The 21,845-nt window shown below is 41.7% G+C and overlaps 1 protein-coding gene across 9 annotated transcripts in view; it reads right to left on the reverse strand.

Moving 5' to 3' along the window:
• Window positions 1-21,845, reverse strand: part of RNF213 (ring finger protein 213) — an 84,225-nt gene that overhangs the window by 52,203 nt on the left and 10,177 nt on the right. For 2 of the 9 annotated variants that reach the window (XM_032797222.2, XM_032797226.2), the window contains exons 4-18: window positions 19,731-20,453; window positions 18,463-18,650; window positions 16,933-17,091; window positions 15,064-15,260; window positions 13,950-14,239; window positions 9,654-9,922; window positions 9,477-9,494; window positions 8,409-8,627; window positions 6,903-7,101; window positions 5,052-5,107; window positions 4,614-4,767; window positions 3,712-3,870; window positions 2,576-2,674; window positions 1,083-1,205; window positions 409-595 (exon numbers count right to left, since the gene is read on the reverse strand). In XM_032797222.2, coding sequence (XP_032653113.1) covers window positions 409-595; window positions 1,083-1,205; window positions 2,576-2,674; window positions 3,712-3,870; window positions 4,614-4,767; window positions 5,052-5,107; window positions 6,903-7,101; window positions 8,409-8,627; window positions 9,477-9,494; window positions 9,654-9,922; window positions 13,950-14,239; window positions 15,064-15,260; window positions 16,933-17,091; window positions 18,463-18,650; window positions 19,731-20,453 — 3,040 coding nt within the window. Of the gene's footprint in view, window positions 1-408; window positions 596-1,082; window positions 1,206-2,575; window positions 2,675-3,711; window positions 3,871-4,613; window positions 4,768-5,051; window positions 5,108-6,902; window positions 7,102-8,408; window positions 8,628-9,476; window positions 9,495-9,649; window positions 9,923-13,949; window positions 14,240-15,063; window positions 15,261-16,932; window positions 17,092-18,462; window positions 18,651-19,730; window positions 20,454-21,845 lie in introns of those variants that run through there. The other 7 variants (XM_032797223.2, XM_032797224.2, XM_032797225.2 and 4 more) reach the window with 7 other exon arrangements.

Consider the following 21,845-nt stretch of genomic DNA (forward strand, 5'->3'; position numbering starts at 1 on the left):
AAAGCCCCACTTGAGTACCTGAAGCAATTGTCTTGTCTTGTGTGTTTCTCATTTACAATAAGGTCTCAATTTTTCATCTCCTCCCCAAACCCACTGTTAGAAAACCTAAACTACAGTAAATTTTCCTTTATCCATAGACCCTATGATTCCCTTTTACAGTACAAATCCCAGACAAGACTCCATTGGGGTAACACAGAATATTTCCTGGTTACACATAAAGGGTTTTCTTATGAAATTTAGACAGTTCATTAACTTTTGCTCTCCAACATCCAATCTCAACTATTAAGATTTATTATATCAACTCAATCTCAATCCTCCTTCCATTTGCTGCTATGTACCATGGAGGAAAAAGAGAGTGAGAACATCTCTTTTACAGTCCTTCAATACAAACTTCACATAAAACTGTACCATTGAAGTTGAAAAGATGTTTGATGTCAGACCACACAAGCACATGATGCAAAACCTCATCAAAGTCATCCATAGGTTCTCCATTCTTGCTGCTTGGCCATGATTTCGTGATAACAGCTGACACAAGCTTGCCAAATTTGTCCAGGTTGTAGGAAGACACCAGATCAAGCAGATTACTTTCAGACTGCTTAAGACACAAAGGGATGGGGGATGCACAAGGATTTGAGTAAACTGTATTTGTCCCCCTTACACATTTCTAAGGGGCTGTGTCATTTAGTAGGGTTCCAGGGCCTAACGTACAGTCCAGCTGAATCACTTGGGTGCTGGGTGTTATACTGGATTTAGGGGATAAAAAGCACCTTCTTTGCTGACTTACATTCCAAGTATGTTGCCTTTCAAGTGGCTGGCGCAGTGGATGGCAAAGAGGCTGTGATGGCAAACACCAGTGAAGGGGTTAAAAGTATTTCTTCCTTGGTCCCTTTTCACACATATCCCTTACATCCCTGATCTCTTCTCAACATTTTGCTTTTCTAAACCAACTGTTCAAACATCAATTCAATGTACAATTTTATTGAGGTCTCAACCAACACCACTGATGGCTAGCAGGTCATACGTTCAGGAGATTTTCAGGTGTACCTGTATCTGAGATTTCCACTTGAGAGAGCATATATTACCTGGTATGAGGCATTAACTGCTTCCATGGCACAGTTTTCAAAAGATTTGCCAATGGAATGGTCTAGTGTTTCAAATTTGTCGTGGTGACGGCAGTAGGCTGCAATTTGTTGAACTGGTTGTTCCTGTTGGGAAAGAATAGACAATATTTCTCACTGATTTCATATTTTAAGAATGTGTGCTCTGAAAACAAAGAAGGATGGGAATATTTTGAGGAAATAATAATAAAAAGATGAAAAGGTCAATTTTCTATTATTTATTTACTCTGCTCCCAAATAAACTCAGTCACCAGCACTGCACTATTTCCTATTGGCTAGATGTGACAAGTAGCAGTGGTGTAGCATGCAGAAAGAGAGATAAAAGAAGTATTCGGTCGTTTTCACTATATACTGATATTTAATTATTAAATCTGTTTCCATCCCTCCAAAGCAGGTTTCTGGGTAACTATCAGTTCCACATAAAACTCAACAGCTTTAAGCGTTTAGGAGCTTGGGAGAAAAATGCCCGTTTTTTCAGTGAAGCATCCACAAGATTCACATGTTGAGAATACCACTGCTGCACTGTGGAAAAATGGAAATTTAAATATTAAGTTTTTAATTACAAACTTGACATTTCTGAAGATTGGCAGGAAGGAGCCTCTTGGTGGAAAAGTAGCATTCAGGACCCCAACAGTACAGGGCCAAACGAAAGATTAAAATCAAGTTTCAGTTTTGTGGGAAGATTGGCTCACAAGAACGAACAGCTTTTGATGATCAGTAGTCACACAAAATGCTGACTGTAAATTCTCTGGAGTTTTAAAATTAATATTAAACCCAGGAACCAGCTCATCCTATCCCACAGAGTTACGCAAGTTGGTCAACAGGTGGGTTGAAAATGTCCCTTGTAATTAACACTTATTTTTAAATTACTATTAATAGAAATATTTCTAACCATGAGCTCTCAGAACAGCATGACGAGTAAAAGAAAACTGCAGCCATTACTTCCTGCCTAGCGCAGTGATTTTACCTATTTAGATTGTAAATTTTTCAGAGCAGGGACTGCCTCTTCCTCCCAGTATGTCTCTTTTCAGTGCCCAGCACAACAACAGGGCTCCTATGTGCTACCATTATACAAATAAAATAAATAATAATGGTAGATGCTAAATATTTTATTCTGTCAAAATGGGATGTAAAATATTTTTGTCTGTCCAAATTTTCCAGTTTCCTTTGACCCACCAGCTACTAGCCACTGCTAGAGAAGACAGCAGAAATATACAAGAGATCAAGACTACACCATAGCAAAAGTTTATGCCCAGTTTCATAGACCCTTTAGAAATGTTGTTTATAACGGAAGGGTTATAGTCATACGAACAGGCCAATGCAAAGAACAGAATGTTTTAAGTCCATTTAGGTTCTAGTAGACATATGCAAGAGTTGGTTCAATAGGTTCTAGCTATTATCCCTTGACCTTTAGAAACATGCATGTGTAAAGAACGAAATCTCCAGTCTCTTGGTACCTGTTTAATTCTCCCTTCCAAGTCTGAAAGTAAAGTTTTCTTCCACTCCTCAGTGAAGTGTTCATCAGGAAAGCTTATCCTCACAAACTGGCTCCATACCTAAAAAGTGAAAATGAGCACAGAGTGCAATTAAAACTAAAAGCAATCTGTGAAATAAATCAGAGGGATTAGAAAAGGTCACATATCTTCTGTACCAGCAATGTCCAACCTGTGGCCCTACAAGGCAACTCTTCCGAAAATTTATATTTGATTATGGATTGAGTCTATGCTCCCACAGCTGCATCCGACCATTTTTAAACATAAGGGTCTGAGTTAGTCTCATCACAACATGGAGGAGGTAGGGGGACCTACGTCTCCTGAAGCTGCAAGAACAGCTCTGGCAGGAGCCAGGCATGCTCTGAACAGCTGCTGTCCCTTCCCTGTTGTAGCTGAAGCTGTTTTCAAGGGCAAAGAATCAGGGAGCTGTAACTTTTTGCTCTGTTTGTTCACCTGAAAGGCTGTGAGATGCCCCAAGAAAGCAAGACAGGAGCTTGAAAGGTTTTGCAGGAGACTAGAGAGCACCCAGCATGGCTGCCCTCTCCTACAGAGCCATCCAGGAGAGAAACTGAAAAGCAGCACTCAGTTACAACTTCCCAATTCTCTGCCCCAGCTCAGGTTAGGGCAGCGTGTGGAGCTGCTTTAATACTTGTGCCAGCTGACAAGCGTTCCCTAGACATCATAAGCCACCAGAGGATAGCCAGAGCACACCACAGTCTAGCTACTCCATCTCCCTGCCTCAGACACACCTCTTCAGCAGAGAGGTAGGAAGCAGATCACACTGGCTCTGTGATCAGAGAATTCCCCCATGCCAGAGGAATCCCCATCTGGACTAACTGTGAGTATCTTTTTCTTCCTGGAGCAGCACAAACAGAGTGCACCAAGGCAGAGAATCTGGCTCCATGTACCAATTGGTGCCCCTTGACATTTCTGAAAGCATATCTTCAGCCCTCAGGCTGAAAAGTTCGGATGCCACTGCTCTATACCCGCTCAGTGATGCAACAGTCACATCCACCAAAAAGTTGGTGTAATTAACCAACGTAACCCAACGTGTCATCCAGGGAGGGATGTACCAAAGTGCTACAATCAAGAATACAAACCGTAAGTTCGTCAGGAAAAGTAAATGTCACAATTGAATCGGTATGTCCTTGCAGTAAATACTGCTTTAACACCTCTCGAAACCAGCTTCTGGTGGCCGCCAGAGCTCTTTGGAACACTTCTACCACTGGAGTCTTCTGCATGGTTTCATCTCTTGAATCCTGTTACACAGGAAAGAAAAAACAACTGTTCTAAGCAGCAGAGCAACATACCACTGATTTCAACATAATGCATTATAGGTCTAAAATATAACACTTTAAAGCATCACCCCAACAACAAAACCTTGTTGCTTGTGGGGCACAAGAGAGAAGAGGATTGGAAGATCCACATTCAAGAGTGCTCACTGGTCTCCTTCCTTGATCTGATAGAACTTAGGTGACAGCATGGGATGGGGAGAAAAAGTGAAGAAAAAAAAAAAAATCACATTATGAGACTACCTCTGCAATGTCCCTAACTAGACTGGGACAATGAAACCAAGGCTCACAAAGCAACACAAAATATTATTTTTTATATATCTATCTCTATTTATCGATCTATACCTATATCTATCTATCGATGGATATAGATCATGAAGTGATATGGATCAAAAGGCAGTTTAGAAAGTGACATTTTAGAGAAAAAAGCTACAGAAGTATAAAACTAGAGCCTACGTACAGTAGTTTATACTTTAAAAACAAACTATGCAGATGGATCTCAGAAGAATAGGTACTATTTTGAAAAGGTCAGAAGAATCGAAGTAATTACATGGTTTTGTGTCATTCTGGAAAGTAGTTTTATTACAAGCTTGTTTGGTTTTTTTAGTAGAGACAATTTACATCAAAATGAGCTTTAGAAAACAATAGAAAAATACAGCCATGGTCCCACATCTGTTCTAAGCAGCAAATATTATTTATCTAGCACTCACATCCAAAGGTTCTAATCTGGCAATCCTTGAAATGATCTCAGCATTAGTAGCAGGTAACTTGTAATATTTTAACTCTTTCATTTTTAGGCAAATCATCTGATAAAGTTTTAGGCAGATATGCAAGCAGGATTTCCAAGAGTTCACTTGCAGCATCCTAATTAAGGAGAATAAAGAAATTAAACAAATTTTTCAGTGTAGTACTTCAGAAGCACAAGGGCATTTCAAATCATTTCAGGTTATCAAAGAGATGGAGAATTAAAAAAAACAAACCCCCCAAAAAATCAAAAGAACCAGGGGAGTTTATAGGCAACTTACAGTTAGGTAAGAGAGCTCAACTGTTCCAGATAGAACCTCACACTGAAGGGGAGGCATAGTTCAGTGTCAAAGGCAAAAGGGTAATTGGGCGTTAAGAACAGTGTACTGAAGCCTTTCATTTACCTGTGCTGGTTACGATCCAGGACATGCAATGGCGTTTCTAAAAGTTTCTCTATCATCTAGGAAAGAAAGACACAAAAATTAAAACACAGAACTAGCAGTTGTCCTAAAATTGGCCTAGTCAACTGTAAATGCATAAAAGATATAGGTTTAAGGGCTTAATTTTATCCAAAATTATCACAGACATAATACATAACATTAAAAATCCTGGTGGGATTTTCAGAAATTACTAGTGCCCAATTTCAGAAACCTTGAAGGGGCCTGGTTTTCAGAACATTCTAAGCAAGCACTTTCTGCAAATCAGGTCCCTTTAGGTTTTTCATGTTCACATACAAACACTGAGCCACCCAAGATTAATCATCACTTCTGAAAATGTTGGCCCCTGACTTTTGAATTACACCCATATGGTAAATCCAACAGGAGGAAGAAGTAAATTTAGTTTAAATTTAGTAAATTAACCTTTTCAAATGTGTGACAATAAACTTCATCTTTTCCTCTGAACTACAAAGCAGGGGCAGGAATGAACCTGAGGCAGTATGGCCTAGAGGTTAGAGCACTGGACTGGAACTGCAGAGACCTGAGTTCTACTGCTGGTTCTGCCCTTGACCTGCTGGCTGACCTCGGACAAGTCACTTCATAGAATAGAATCATAGAAATGTATGGTGGGGAGGGACCTCAAGAAGTCATCGAGTCCAGCCCCCTGCACTGTGGCAGGACCAAGAACACCAAGACCATCCCTGACAGGGGTCTGTCCAACCTAGTTTGAAAAGCTTCCAATGACGGGGACTCCACAACCTCCCTTAGGAGCCTGTTCCAGAGCTCAATTGCCCTTATAGTTAGCAAGTTTTTCCTAACAGCTAATCCAAATCTCCCTTGCTGCAGATTAAGGCCAAAACTACTTGTCCTACCTTCAGTGGACATGGAGAACAATTGAGCACTGTCCTCTTTAGAACAGCCCTTAATATATTGGAAGACTATTATCAGGTTGTTCCTCAGTCTTCTTTTCTCAAGGCTAAACACTCTCAGTTTTTTCAACTTTCCTTATAAGTCAGGTGTTCTAAGGCTTTTATCATTTCCCCCGCTCCATGCCTCAGTTTCCCCACCTGCAAAGCATTCTGAGAGCTACTAATGAAAAGTTGTATCTAGGTACTATCCCTAACGTCGCTGGTTTCTGCAACAATCATTTTTAAAAAAATCCTGCAAATTAATATTCACAAATTGCAGCCATATTCTCAGTCATTTTGCAACTCCATACAGGTCCAGATTATTATTATTTCTGCCAAAGCTAAATAGATTTGCATAAACACCACATCATTTACATCTGTAAACGTATGTTTTCTACACTATCTTATCCACTGTCCTGTTTTATATGACTACAGATGTACTGTAATCAGCACTGACATGGAATAAAAATAAAAAATTAACAAATAAAAACACATACCAAAAGGTGGCATGTCAAATACAAAAATTACCAATCTTGCAGTGAGCAACATATATCCATTTGAACTACAGGTCAACATTTTTCAGACAGATTCAAACTAAGATATCAAAAACTGATTTGTTCCACACACTAGCTAGATTCTCAGTATCCAATTCAGATCATAAGGCTTGGAGAGGAAATTCAATATTCTAAGAAAACAATCTTCTCTGACCCTTTTATGTCCCAGTCCATATAACCCAGAAATGACTCCCAATAAAGCAGTTAGGGGCAAATTTTTAAAGATATTTAGGTGCCAAAAGTTGAAAATAGCTGACTAGTGAGATTTTCAAAAGCTCCTAAGTAGGTTAGGCACCCAGCTCTCACTGATGCCATTGACTTTACCATTACTTGGTTAAAATAGTCAGAAGACAAACCTCCATACTGCGCCATGAAATCCTAGTGCTCTGCAACCTGTGATAAATTCCTAGAAGACAGTCCAACAGCTCAACAGATAAATCAGTCAAAAATTCTGCCAAGTCCCCCAGAGGCAGCAAGCTGATCCATGACCTGACCAGTGTTGTGTCTACTTCCATCAAATGCTTCTTTCCTTTCATCAGCTGCAGTACGGCCCTGCTGAACAGAAAAAAAGAAAAAAGGGGGAGGAGGGCTGTGAATTATACAGAAGACTGGGGCGGCACATGGCAAACAAACAAAAAGAGACATCTCCTTTGGACTGTGGTGCCTTCTGCATTAAAACTTGATGTCAGGGAAAATTAAAAGGACATATCACACCCACTCACGCTTTCCAAAACCAGGTACTTTTATATTTGGGCCAGATTCTGTGCTGGGACCCTGAGAAGCTGCTCTAACTTATGGCAGCCTTACTGAATACTTATGGACTGCTACACAGCCCAGAACTGCTGGAACACAGAACGGTTCAGCTATTCCCCACTCTCACTCTAGAACACCCCTATGCTGGGAGCTGAAAAAGGACTGCAGCCCTGGGCTGTATACACTAGACCCCTATTGCTCCCACATCAAAGAATTCCCTTGGGGGCCCTTCTCACTCTTTTACGGCACTAGAGCAATATACAGGGCCCAAAGGAGGGAGGGGGAGACAGAATCTGGCTACTAGTGGTTTACATGAAATAATTTTAAACAGCATTTAACTTTTCACACTAGCAGGGAAAGTCTGCTCAGAGCCTGGATTGACCACTATGGCACCCAATTTAACAGGGATAGTGCCTGTTTCACCCCCTTGGCAGGATGGAGTGCAGCTCCTCCTGCCCTTTCTTGGAGATTTCACAGCACTGTCAGACACCATGCTTTTGCTAGCAGCACTGAAAAAAAAACCAAACCAACCACCAGAAAACACACAATTCCAGCATGCACTGCAGTTACATTCAACATCTTACACATCAAAATGTCAAAAGGACTCATGCGCAGTTTTCTTTCTTTTAAGCTTCTTTATCTAATTAGAACTCACCAAAAAGTATCTGAAATTGTTAAGAATGTACATTTGTGGTGCTTGAGTTAAGCACTAAGATAAAGAAATCCTCTGAGAAATTAAGACTTCTATCTTATAGGTTATGTTTCAGTCACATGAGATTTAAAGCAATCTTGACAGAAGAACCTAATTAAAATCAGGATTTCTCCAGACAGGCACTATTAGATATCACAGTCACCAAGCTTACAACATTCAGTTCAATGCATGCATGCAATGCAGATACTCTGCCTTCTTCTACATTCCCCATTTGGTATAGTGCACTCATGGACTTTCAGCCTAAAACATTAATAAGAATAAAAAATGTATTCATATACTCCATAATCACTGACGGTGATGTAGTAAAGTGTTTAGCTAAGCAGCCAACAGTTTTAAGCAAAGGGGACGTCATCAGCGGTAATGCACTTCAAAAACGAAGTAATTCTGGAAAACTCACTTCTTATAAGACTCCTCCTGTTTCTTCCTGAACTCAATGAATGGAAAACCTTCCAGTCCTGCCCAGATCTCTTCAGATTCAAGGTGACTCTCCACCCTCATGCCTTCATCAAGGTGAAAGGCAGCAGTGAACAAGTGCAGAACGGGGAGGATACACACCCACTCGTCCACTTGCTCATCGATGCATCTCTGGCACAAGTGGCTCAAGTACAGTTTCATGCTAGAATGGATAAGAGATCATCCATGTTAGGAATGGCTAGTATGTTTGTCACACAGTTTTGGGCACAAAAGTAAAAATATGAACTTGCTCAGGCAGCGCCTCTGATATCTACAAATGACATTTTATTCCATCAATATGCAACCTCCTCCTCTGAAGGGACGTACAAGAGAAGGACTGGAAAGAGGCTGTAACCTTGTCTCTCACTTCACAAAATCTGCTGATAGGACTATAGTTGTGGAAACTGACACCTCCTGTCCCAATATTACAGTTGAAGAACAGAGGCAACGTTTTACTACACGTCTGTGATCACTGTAAGTATTTGAAACATCTCATGCAGTAAATGCCAGCTTAAAGCCACTGAGATAGCAGGCTCCTTGGATGGAAATGTCTGAAGACAGTGGATGTGTATACCATTCTGCAGAAGGCAGTTAAGAAGAAATAAATGAGTTTTTCGACTAACCATCATAGGACTTTTACAGACAACAAATGCTGAGAAATGGGAAGAGGGAGAAAACATCCCCTGAGAACTTAATCAGATGGTAAAGAATAAACTTCCAAACCATCTTCAGGCCATCTGCAAAATGATGTTAGTCTGTGCCAAATTTCCTCCATTCTGCAACCAAACTCTGGGTGGATTTGGGAGTTGGGCATGCCATTGTGGTTATCAATGCATATAGGCACTCTATCTCAGATCCTTCCTCTCCAACCTCCTCATGCCCCCAAAACATCTTCCACACACAAAAAATCCCCAAGCTGATTGAGAGGATTTATAAAAAAAAAACTCTGAGGGACCTAGCAAGCCAGTTTTTGTTTTTATTAAAAATACCACAGCATGACTGTTCTGCATACCTTGCTGACTGATGCACACTTCGGTCCCATCCAGTCCAGATAAGAAAAGTGCAAGAAGAATATACATAGTTAATACTTTTAACCAGAGGCAACCATTTTCATAAGTTTAGTCATTCCACACATCCACTAAATGCCATACCCTCACCTTACACCCCCCAAAACTAATAAAATACCTACCACGGAACCACTGAAAACACTTCCTTGTTATGATTCATTTCATGGAGTAGGACGTCTTGTGGCTTCTGCTCCAAACACAGGAGGCTGCATACCCGACTCAGGTCCTCTTTGCATGTTGGAAGTGCATAGTGTTCACCCAGGATAACACTGATCAGCCCCAGCCCCAACCGGCTCTTTACTATCACATCCTTGGGTGGAGCGATAGCACTGTTCTGGTCAAGAAATGGCTGAGCTACTTTTCTCAAGTAGTTCACCAGTAACTCCTTCACCTAAAACAAAGAGGAAGGGGGAAAAAAGGCACATAATCCAACTGCACTGACCAACCTTTTTTTTTTTTTTTTTTTAAAGGGGTCATTTCTATCTCTTTCCCACTATTCCTCAGATAGCTATCACAGTGGTATCCAATGGTATTAATGACGATTGGCTTATTGCAGGGCAAAGATCTATTTACTACTGCTTATGACGCTAGAAAGGAGTGTTTGGATTTTCATCATGCCTGACCATTGTAGATTGATGACGAAGTGACACTGGTTAGATAAAGCCATCGTCCACACCACCAGAACTGAACCTTCCAGAGTCTATTGCTCCTAAAGGCACCACTCAAAGTTTCTATGTCTCAGAACAGAAGAATGGCCATACTGGGTCAGACCAATGGGCCCTCTAGCCCCATATCCTGTCTTTCAACAGTAGCCAGTGCCAGATGCTTCAGAAGGAGTGAACAGAACAGGGCAATTATTGAGTGATTTATCCCCTGTTTTCCAGTCCACATTTCTGGCAGTCAGAGGTTTAGGAACATCCAGACATAGAGCTACATCCCTAATCATCTTAGCTAATAGTCATTAATGGACCTATGCTCCATGAACTTATCAAATTCTTTTTTGAACCCAGTTACACAGCAGCAAGTTTAAAACAAACAAAAGGAAGTATTTTTTTTCACACAATGCAGTCAACCTGTGGAACTCCTAGCCAGTGGATGTTGTGAAGGCCAAGACTATAAACAGGGTTCAGAAAAAGAACTAGATAAATTCACAGAAGATAACCATTGATGGACCTATTAGCCAGGATGGGCATGGATAGTGTCCTTAGCCTCTGTTTGCCAGAAGCTGGGAATGGGCAAGAAGGGATGGATCACTTGATGATTCCCTGTTCTGTTCATTACCTCTGGGGCACCTGGCATGGGCCACTCTCAGCAGACAGGACACTGGGCTAGATGGACCTTAGGTCTGACCCAGTGTGGCCATTCTATGTTCTTATTCCTACCCTGTATTTAGTATTTACTATCCATGAGAGGACCTTCCTTCTTATCCCATGACTGTTTATTTTGCTTAAGTGTCTTTGGTGTGAGACCTTGTCAAAGACTTCCCAAAGGTCTAAATAGACTATCACCACTGGATAACCTGCTTCTGATGTACTTAAAACACAATTTGCTGTTAGTATTAGGGCATGTCTACACTACAGCCCTAAGCCAACCTATGTTAGGTCAATTTACAGCCACCGCAGTAATTATTGTGGTGGCTGATGTCCACACTACCCTCCTTGAGTAGGTGGTGCGTGTCCTCACCGACTTAAGAGGGACAGTGTGGGGTGCTGAGAGCCCTTCACAAAGTTGCCCACTGGAAGCCCAACACGCCCCCGCCCCCCCCACACACCTCCCCCGCTCTCATCTCCCTGCTCCCGGCAGTTGCCTGGGCTTCTCGGCTCCTTGAGCGGGGAGCTCCTGGGCAGTAGCTCGGCTGGGAGTGGGGAGCTGGGGGGCAGCTGGGCTCTAACATGGAGCTGTGAAATAGACAGATCAGCTGTTGGCTGTCTTGTCAACACAGACACCGTGTCACCCTAACTACACCCACATAAGCCCTACACCTCTCGTGGAGGTGGAGTTATGTCAGTGTAATAGGTCACTTACATCGGCAAGACAAGGCTGTAGTGTGAACACTGACATAATCAGGTCGATGCAAGCTGCTTTATGTCAACCTAACTGTGAAATATAGATCAGGCCTTAGTATCTTTTGCTAGCGCTCTTCAAATTCTTTTTTGGCCTGCTTAATTATATTTTTATACTTGACTTGCCAGAGTTTATATTCCTTTCCATTTTTCCTCAGTAAGATTTGACTTCTAATTTTTAAAGGATGCATTTTTGTCTCTAAGCTCCTCTTTTACTTTGTGGCTTAGCCATGGTGGCATTTTTTGGTCCTCTTACCGCTTTTTTCATTTGGGGTATGCATATAGTTTGAGCTTCTATTATGGTATTTTTAAAAAGTTTCCATGCAGCCTGCAGGCATTTCACTCGTGACTGCTCTTTTTTAACTTCCTCTTTTTTTGTGTAGCTCCCCTTTCTGAAGTTAAATGCTACTGTGGTGGATTTCTTTGGTGTTTCCCCCCCTACAAGGATATTAAATTTAATTACAATGTGCTCGCTACTACAAGCGGTTCAGTTATAGTCAGATCTTGGACCAAACCCTGTGTACCACTTAGGACTAAATCAAGAATTGCCTCTCCCCTTGAGGGTTGCAGGACTAGCTGCTCTAAGAAGCAGTCATTAATAGTTTCTAGAAATTTTAGTATCAGAGGGGTAGCCATGTTAGTCTGGATCTGTAAAAGAAGCAAAGAGTCCTGTGGCACCTTATAGACTAGCAGACGTATTGGGGACATAGTCCCAGTCAATATGGAGATATTATAATAAACCCATTATTATTGGTTTTTCTGTTTTTGTAGCCCCTCTAATCTCCCTGGACATTTCACAGCCATTGTCTCCACCCTGGTCAAGCGGTCTCTCGTATATTCCTGTTGCTCTTCTCTGATTACTCAACCATAGAATTTCTATCCATAGAGAATCTATGGAACAGTTTGATTCATTTAAGATTTTTCCTACTATCTTTGACTCTATGGTCTCTCTCACATACAGTGTAACACCCCATGAGCACAACCTACTCTATTATTCGTATATACTTTGTATCTTGATGTATTGTGTCCCATTGATTGTCATCATTCCACCAAGTTTCTTTGATGCCTGTTATATCAATATCCTCATTTAATACCAGGCCCTCAAGTCTGACTTGAAATATTGCTTCACTGGGCATGGAAAAAACGTTCAAGCCTTGGTCTGCTTTTAGGATAAGTGTACTTATTTAATTTTTAAAAAAATGCAGCCTAGGCAGCATGTTATCTACCAACCCTCCCTCTGACAAAAAATGGAAGGGCATTGCTAAGCTCTAAAGGAAGCCACCCACATCTAGCCCCTTCATTAGGGGAAAAGAATAAAAAGGGAATACAGACTTGACCCAAAGTCCATTCAAAGAAATGATAATTTCCATTTACTCAAGTGGCTTTTGGATTAGGCCTCAGATGGGGAAGGGATCCCAAAGACAGGTGAATGGTGGAAGAAAAAAGTAAGAAGTCATTTTAAAACTACCACTTTCCTAACTCACCAGAAAAGAAAGTTAAGTACTTAGTTAGAACCCAGACTCCCCCCACCCACCTTCTTTGTCTGGAAGATCTGTGGAGGGAGAGCTTTAAACCCTAAAGAGACAGTGAAGTATTCTATGAAGACTCCTGGTAGCAGATTATGGAGTCCAGAAGGAATCCAGTCCAATGTAGCTCAGTCAGATGTGAGAATTTGGGATACAATACCCTCATAACCCAGAGTGGGTCAGGCTTGGACTAGAAATAAGTACAGAGAAAACCTACTGTGCCAAAGAGAGATATGGTAGCAAAGACTTAAAATAGAATGTTTACCAATATTTTTATTCAGGAAATGTCTACATGCAACACTGGCACCTCTCTGAAGCCAATATCTTGTGCTCCAGGATTTCAAAATTTAATTAAAAAAAAAAAGTATCTAGCTGTTATGGTTGCAAAGATCACCGCACAAACGTGAGCCAAGTGTAATTGACACAGATGTCCAAGTCTACAAAGAGCCTGGAACAACAGCTCTGAGATAGGAGTTGTACAGTTTATCTGAGTGGGGTGTTAACTCAGGTGCGCAGTGATGATAATTTAAATATCAACAGTGTTAAAGCCATCCCAGCAGGTACCATACCCCATGCTCTGGCTCCATTTGGTGAGCCAGTATTGGTGCAGTAAACCTCATACTGTAACTAAGGCCAAATGTTCAGGGAGTAGGACTTCATGCAACAGGAAATAGAAACAACTCACCCTGTCACACAACAGAAAATTATCCATTACTTCCATCAGAGGAGGCAAAACAGACTAAGGATCTCAACAGCAAAGTTAAAATTGCATATTAATAACTGAATTTCAACCTCTTCCCCAATAAGCTGTCAATTGTAATTAGAATACCTGCTTTTCTCCAAACTCTAGCAATGTCCATTCCCTCGGCTCGTTCTCATACACCATTGGCTTCTTAGTCACTGTGTAAAACTGATGCAACTGGTTGAGAAAGTTCTTCATGTTGATGTCGGTCCATGTGGTGAGGATGCTGAAGATGGTCTCTAGCATAATTTCTGCTGCTATCTGCTTCCCTCTCTCAACACTTTTCTTCCTATCATCCCATCCAACCAAACTCTTAAAGCGTCTCACCAAACCATCAGGGGGTCTAGTACATACTATATCATCATACTGGTGCCAATCTAATAAAAAATAAATGTGTTTTTAAAAAAAAAATTATTATTAACTTATAAGACAAGAAGCAGGTGTTTCAGTTTCCCTGCTGCCTCACATACCTGGTAACAGACCAGCACGGGACAGGTAGTGCACAGGACACTGAGTTGAATGAAGGAGACCTAAGTTCTGTTCCCAGCCTGGCCACAGGTCACTTCCCCTCTCTGTGTGTGTTTCCCTTCCCACCCTTTCTTTGACATCTCCATTTAGATTCTAAGCTCTTCCAGGAATCAAGTCTGTCACATCTGGAGTGACACTTTTTTATTGGAATGTTGGCACTTCAATAGCTGCAGCAGACTAGCAATTATGTTTCAATAAATACGACATATGTACAGATATACATGTGTTAAATGTGGGAATCAGAGGCCATTAAAGATAAATGATTTATAAATAAAAAAATAATTAATTAATTAATGGAGATATCCTATCTCCTAGAACTGGAAGGGACTTTGAAAGGTCATCAAGTCCAGCCCCCTGCCTCCACTAGCAGGACCAAGTACTGATTTTTGCCTCAGATCCCTAGGTGGCCCCCTCAAGGATTGAATTCACAACCCTGGGTTTAGCAGGCCAATGCTCAAACCACTGAGCTATCCCTCCCCCCGTTAGATGATGTCATCCAAGTCTGTCCTTCCATATTTCTACACAATACCCTAAGCTTTTCTCACATGGTTTTTTTGCCTGGTGTCACTGATAAGGCTGATTAACATCAGCATTGCCTGGCAAATAAGAGATATCTAAACATGCATAATTATGATAAAGACTAAACAGTCACACACTGTGGAAATCACCTTACCTCCCGAGCTGAGACAATTAGATGGTATGAATAAACAGCGATTCACAAACACTCCTTCTGGGCAAGGTTTGTAAATTAATTCATATTCTCCGTTCTTGCCACGTGAAATAAAATATTTGTAGGGAAATCGTTTATTCATGTTGTCCTTGGAAATAGTCACCCAACCCTCAATGAGGAGTCCATGCTCTCCCAGGTCCCTGTTCAATACAAAACAGCTTAACTGCAGCAGCAAGCTCAGACAATAGACAAGTCAGACATTGGTTGCTCTAGGACTTGCTATCCTCCCCAACTGCCAATTTTTAAAAAGAGGGGAAGACTTAAAATTATTCCCCTCTTCATTATACGTTTGATATTTTGCCCCAATACCCAACTAAACGGCTGAGGAGGGCACAACTCTGAATTCAGCCAATGAGCACATTCAGCCAATGAGCACAACTCTGAATTCAGTCCCAGCAACAGAAATTAAATGCAACAACAGACAGCTCAGATTTGCTCCCTTTTCCCAAATAGGGGCCTCAGTATCATCAGAGCACAGTGCAGTTTTATGCAGGTCACTCAATAGTGGGCTATTATTATTATTTATTTTAGGTACATAAACATATTCACTTGCCTTGCAAATACTTCTGGATTGACCCATAATCGACATATTTCTTTTACATTCTATGGTGCTGGTTTCTCTCCCTCCTCGACTGTGGCTCTCACACATACAGACAAGCTCTCTGGGGCAGGGACTGTTTTTTTTCTGTGTTTGCACAATACCTAGCACACTGGGTCCTGGTCCCCAACCAGGGCTCCTAGGAGCTACGATCATACAAGCAAACAATAAACATCATTCTGAAGTACTTAGGGTTCTCTCTCTCTCACACACACAATACAAATTTACAAAGAATTGAAAAGATAAAGCACTGAACAGTATATATCACGAGCTCTTCAACACACAAGAACACAACTTACTACCACAACTACCATATACCGCAACCTTAACTCTGCCCCTTTCACTGCTCACCCCTCCATTATTTTTCTCTAACACTAGTAGTCATAGATGGGGAGGGATGGGGAGTGGGGACGACTAGGTGATTGTGTTGTGAGAGGGTAGATCAAGACTTGTGTGCAGGAGGATGGTTAAAGGTGGTGACAGAAGGGTGGCAGATCTATGGGAAACCGAACAAAAACTACGTAGAAAATTCAAAGGATCTAATTAACTAACTGAAATTCCAAACGGACTGGCCACCTACTTTTTAGGGAAAACCCAATATTTTAAATTGCCCATTTAAAAAGGCAACCTTAGCTAAAGTGTCTCCATAATAATGATATATACATGGTTTTGGTCTCACCATGCTCAAAGGCCCCATGTCCATGAAAATAAAACCACCACACAGCAGGTTCATAGGGGAAAAACACACACTTTCCAAAGTACTAAATGAAATATTAGCCTAGGTCCACATTTTAAGAGACAAGGCCCTGTTATTATCCTGCATGAATGTAGCCAAGCCTTATCTCAGATAACAGATCACAGGCCCTTTCTAGACTAAGAAAAAAGATGTTTTTTGTAAGTCGAGTTAGCAAATGTGATTCAGCTAATACGACTTGAAACATCCCCACAGTTTAAAATCAACTAACATGATTGTGAAGATGTTAAAAGTGTCTCTACACTAAGTGTGAAGGAGTGCCACAGTTTAGAAGTGAAATTAGCTAAGTACCTTTTTTCCTAGTCCAAACAGGGCTGCAGAAGAAAAATTACAACAGCCAGGGCAGAGACAAAATACCACACCTATGTCTCTTGCTTTCTTGTTATTGTGAGGCAGGTAGTTCAAATAAGAGGCCTGAATTAAAATTAAGCAGTGCTGGAACTTACAGAAAAGTACTTACTTTGTGCAGGTCAATTCACAGATGTTATCCTTCCAATTCCAATATTCTGAAATGCCTTGTGCCCTGATGAACACTTTATGCTGATTAGGATCTAGCTTAAAGTCTTTAGACAATATTGCATGGAAATACACTGTGACACCCTCTCCAAGATTCATCTGACTGGAATGACAGAGAAAATAAAGTTAAAATACTATTTAAATATTTGTGTAATTTAAAAAAAATGAATGCATGAGAGCCAACAGCTGTTTGTTTGTGTGCTTATTTGTAGCCAACTCCATGAATGGCATTAATATCAGTATCAGTGCAAACTCCTCCCCACCTGGCCAGGTATGAAGGCCAATACATAGTATTCTCCAAGCAAAGTGAGCATCACATACAAAGATAAAAATTAGGAATAAGAAGTGTTCTTTAGCCAGGTAGTGACAGACACTCCTGTAACCTAACTAGTCACTGTCTGATGGGAAACAGTCTGGGATGTAACCTTGGATTACACACCAGCAATTATACACACACATTTTAGATGCAAAATATTGCTCCCATGAAATACAGCAAGACCACTTCTGATGAAGCAGCACCCTCAAAAAACTCTCATAACTCCTATGTTGCTTTGCATCATTCTTGACCCTGACATATTTCTCTTTCCCTCATCTCCTGCTCTCTGCAGTCTGCCCACCACCAAACCACAATGTCTCTGTTTGCCACAGCTTTGACTGTCACTAGTGCCTTGTCTACTCTCACCCTGATAATTGCAATCCCTTCTGTCTGGACACCTCAAGTCCCAGCTTTCCAGATTCTTGGATATGAAGAATAATGCTACTGCCCACTCCTTTTCATGTACCAAGAAATCTGACCACAGAACATCACTCCTCAAGCAACTTCATGGGCTCCCTATTGGTTTCATCGAAAAATCCACTTGAAAAACTGCCCTGCTTATTTAAGACTCTCTTCATGGACCACTTCCTGCCTACCTCACAGATCCTGTCTCTCTCTAATCACCTTCCTGCTAACTCTGCTCATCCAGCAACTGCCTCCTCCCTGTAATCTCCCCACTGCTGGTGAGAGAACCTTTCCTCTGTAGCTCCTCTCATCTGGAACAACCTTCTCATATCTTTCCACCTCACTGATCCTAAGGGCTGGTCTACAACAGAAAATTAGAGACTGACCCAGCTACGTCACTCTGAGCAAGGTAGTTAAGCTGACCTAAGTCCCCATGTAGACAGTGCTAGTTTGACAAAAGAATTCTTCGGTCAACCTAGCTACCACCTCTCATGGAGGAGGATCACCTACAGCAATGGGAGAACCCCTCCCCTCGGCGTAACTCCATTGAAGTGCAAAAGCGGAGAAGCCCCCCACACACAAAAAATCAGCCACTTGGCTTGCAAAGTTGTGAATAATTCAAACACTAGGAAGCTTTTATTTTAAGCCTAGTCTATGCTGAAACAGAAGAAAACCCATCTACAATTACCCAATAGCAGCTACTGGCTGGCCCTCATTACTTTCAACAGCACTTTAAAAGGGGGCATACCCTACCTTGGCTTAATTCTATTTGCATTTGCTTCCTGATTTTTCTGCTGCTTCTTGTCCTTCTTATTATTGCCTGAAACAGCTGCTGCATAATCTGTTTTAGGAGCTTCAATCGCCTTGGTTTGATTTGTCTTCTTTTCCATTTCTTTGGGTGTCCCTTTTCTTGGGATTCCTTTGGTTACCACTTCCATGTTCTGTGACACAAACGCACAGAATGAATCAAAAGCAGTGAACCTCAATGACACGACTTTAATAGAAACCAACCGGATTTGTTCAAGGTGGCATGCGATATCTAAAGTATGATGTTGCATGTCAAACAACCCAATTCAAAACTGATTCAGTTGGGCCTGCATTTAGTGTTCTGCACCAGGGCTATGTTCAGTTACAAAGACTGGTCGGTTTGTCATTCCCCAGGGCCAGAGGAAACAAAGGCGAATCTTCTGACCAACCTAACAGCCAGAGCTGCAAGAGTGCTCTGATCAGGTTTTACATGGAATTGAATGCCAATGTTGACTGGCAGAAGTCACCATGTCATAGGTTCCTGGAGGAAGGGGTATAAAGGGAGAGAAAATATCTGCAATTCAACAGGTCCATTCTGGGACTGAACCCCACATTCAGAGGGGGTGTAAAGCCAGCATAATGAAGCAACACAGGCAATGTATATGCATTTCTGTAGCGTGTGGACTGTGCTGAGCTCTGCTGTGAGATTGGGGAATGGAGGAAGAGGTGGGAACTGGACCACGAGATAAAGTTCAATACCACGTGTTTTTCAAGTTCTGTGGGGAAAAATTGACAGGGATTCTGAGCCATTTAACACCTGTACCCACTTCATTAACAACGGAGAGAAAACTGACACGAGCAATGCCAAAAATTACACTCATTTCACTGAATAAAGTTCTGCTCAGAGATAAAGCTGAATCCAATGGGGGGCTTTGGAGAGGGGAGGAGAAGACTTAACCCCAAGATGGTTTAGTAAATCACCCAGCAATGGAGAGGCACTTGGACTACTAGTATAGCTATTCTTGTACTAAGGGCAACTCTTGCACCCCTGGAACTAACCAAAGGTGAACAGAGAAGTTCACAGATGTAAGATACACCTGTGCAAACAGACTGGCAAGATGCTGCAAAGCACCCCTTACTTCCTCCCTATCTCCTCAGGTTGTTCGACTGGGGTGGCAGAAATGAACAGGCTTCATTTTACTGCAGTAACCATTTCAAAGTTCAAAAGAAGGAAACTTATTCCAACATAATCACATGGTTATTTGGCAGTTTACCTTTGAAACTGGAGCACTTGCTTGCTGCTTGCTCTCTTGTTCGACTTTCCTGCTCTGTGTTGTTTCAGCTTCAGGAAAGGAGACTTTCTTCTTCTGACTCTGATGGTCTGCATCAGAATTTGAATCCTTACTCGCAGGTGCTTCCATATTGGAGCAAAACCCTAGGGATACACTCTCTCCCTCTTTGGAAGCCAGTGCATCGCTGTCTCCCTCTGATGTCTGGGTATCTGATCTATTTTCTGAAGGCTGGTCAACTTCAGTGGGGCTGCTCTCACTTTCCTTCTTGTCGGAACCCTTATTTTCTCTGGCCATCTGTCCATCACTTGGGGAACTTTCATCTTTCATCTTCTCTTCTGCAGCTCTGGAGCCTGCAGGCTGAGCAAGCTCATCATTGGTACCATTCTGCACTGACTGGTGCCTGGTGTCACTGCTGCTGGGATTGTCTTCCACAATCGTCTCTGGACTTTGACCCTCACTTCCCAAGGGGCATAAGGAATGGTCACTTTTAATCTGACTTTCGTTGTTACAGGGAGATGACTCAGCCTCTGCTTTGGCCACTTCATTCTCTTGAATTTGGCTTTCTTGTGCTGGATTTTTTGCATCAGCCAATTCTGAGCTCAAAGGAGAGTCCAGACTACAAGGTGCTGAACTTACAGAGGTCAAAGAGTCCTGCATCCCAGAGTCAGAAGGATTCTTCTTACTCTTATTCCTCTTTCTCTTTTTCTATGTAGGGAAGTAAAACACACACACATCCTTGCTTACTCATAGTGGGGAAATTCTGTATTCACTGCTTCCCTTAACATAGTTGGTATGTCCTCAATCCCTGTGTCCCCAGTAGGTGGAGACAGAATAACTGGTCCGTCTCTGTCACACTCCAACCCCAAACCCTAAAACATCCTTGCTTATGCCATCACTTTCTGATTTTAAAGGCAAAGAGAAACAGGAGGGGGAAAAAATAAAATCCTACCTTAGTTCAGAGAGAAGGAAAATGCTTTGTGTGAGCTACTTAAAACTAAGCGAGTCCTAACCAAATTCTAAACTAGGTAACTGCATTTGACCTAACCACTGCTATTTTAAGTGGATACCTTAACTCTTCCTGACTTCATGTCCTACATTCTTGCAGGTACAGAACCGCAGTTTTATATATATTCCAGCTCAGAGTTTGCTGCATTTCATGAATGAGGAAGGGAGTCCTGTATTTATGGTTGGTAAAGGTCTTTGGGGGAAAACCGTCAGAATGAAAAGTTCTGTACAAAATATACAATATTATGATGCTCTGAAAAGGACACTGTCTAAGCCTTCCTGCCAGCTTCTCACTTCCTCCATTATTACAGCTGGTTGTATTTACTAGAGTATTTCACTCCTCGGGGAAGGTGAAATCGAGGGTCCACGCAATGTAAGGAGGGGGCTGTGTGTAGGCAGGAAAGGCTTCCCCCCCCCCCCTTCTTATTGATAAAGAAACCAAATCTGATACAAAAATTCTTAGAACAGTTTTAACTGCTGCTACCGCAAAGTAGCAGTGTCACTCTCACAAGTATCAAACTAAAGAATTTTACACATTCTGTTCAACGCCCCCTACTGAGAATACGAAATAAAAAGCTCAGTTTCACAACACACAATAATGGTTCTGGTGAGATGAAAGTGCTTGGAGCAATGAAAGGGACACACTAGCTGAAAGTGAGTGTGATATCTGTGGGTTTCTCTGAAGCCAGGCTCTTCTTGGCTGAGAAGCCTCTTATGACCTCTTTCAAAACTAACTGGCTTGCTTCCTCACCCACCTGCCAGTCAAAATTATCAAACCCAGGTCAGATTCACTGTATTTGCTGGTTTTAAACTCAGGCAGGTGGGAAAAAAAACAAAGGTCTTCCCACCTTATGCTTCAGATTGTCACTCTGATGATCATACAGCTGGGTCGCAGGTAACCAAGCACAAACAACAGCGGGAGAGCAATGGTGAATGTGGACAGACATGGACAGCTATTACAAAGCACCCTGTTAAGCTGGAGGAAGGAAAGACTTAGAGCTATGTGATGAAAGGAGAGAAACAACAAATCCATCTGCCTCATTTGCCAGCACAGAGATTGTGACCAGAGACTGGTCCCAGATTCAGAACTAT

Source organism: Chelonoidis abingdonii, chromosome 13, assembly GCF_003597395.2.
Source record: "Chelonoidis abingdonii isolate Lonesome George chromosome 13, CheloAbing_2.0, whole genome shotgun sequence".
Lineage (NCBI taxonomy): Eukaryota > Metazoa > Chordata > Testudines > Testudinidae > Chelonoidis > Chelonoidis abingdonii.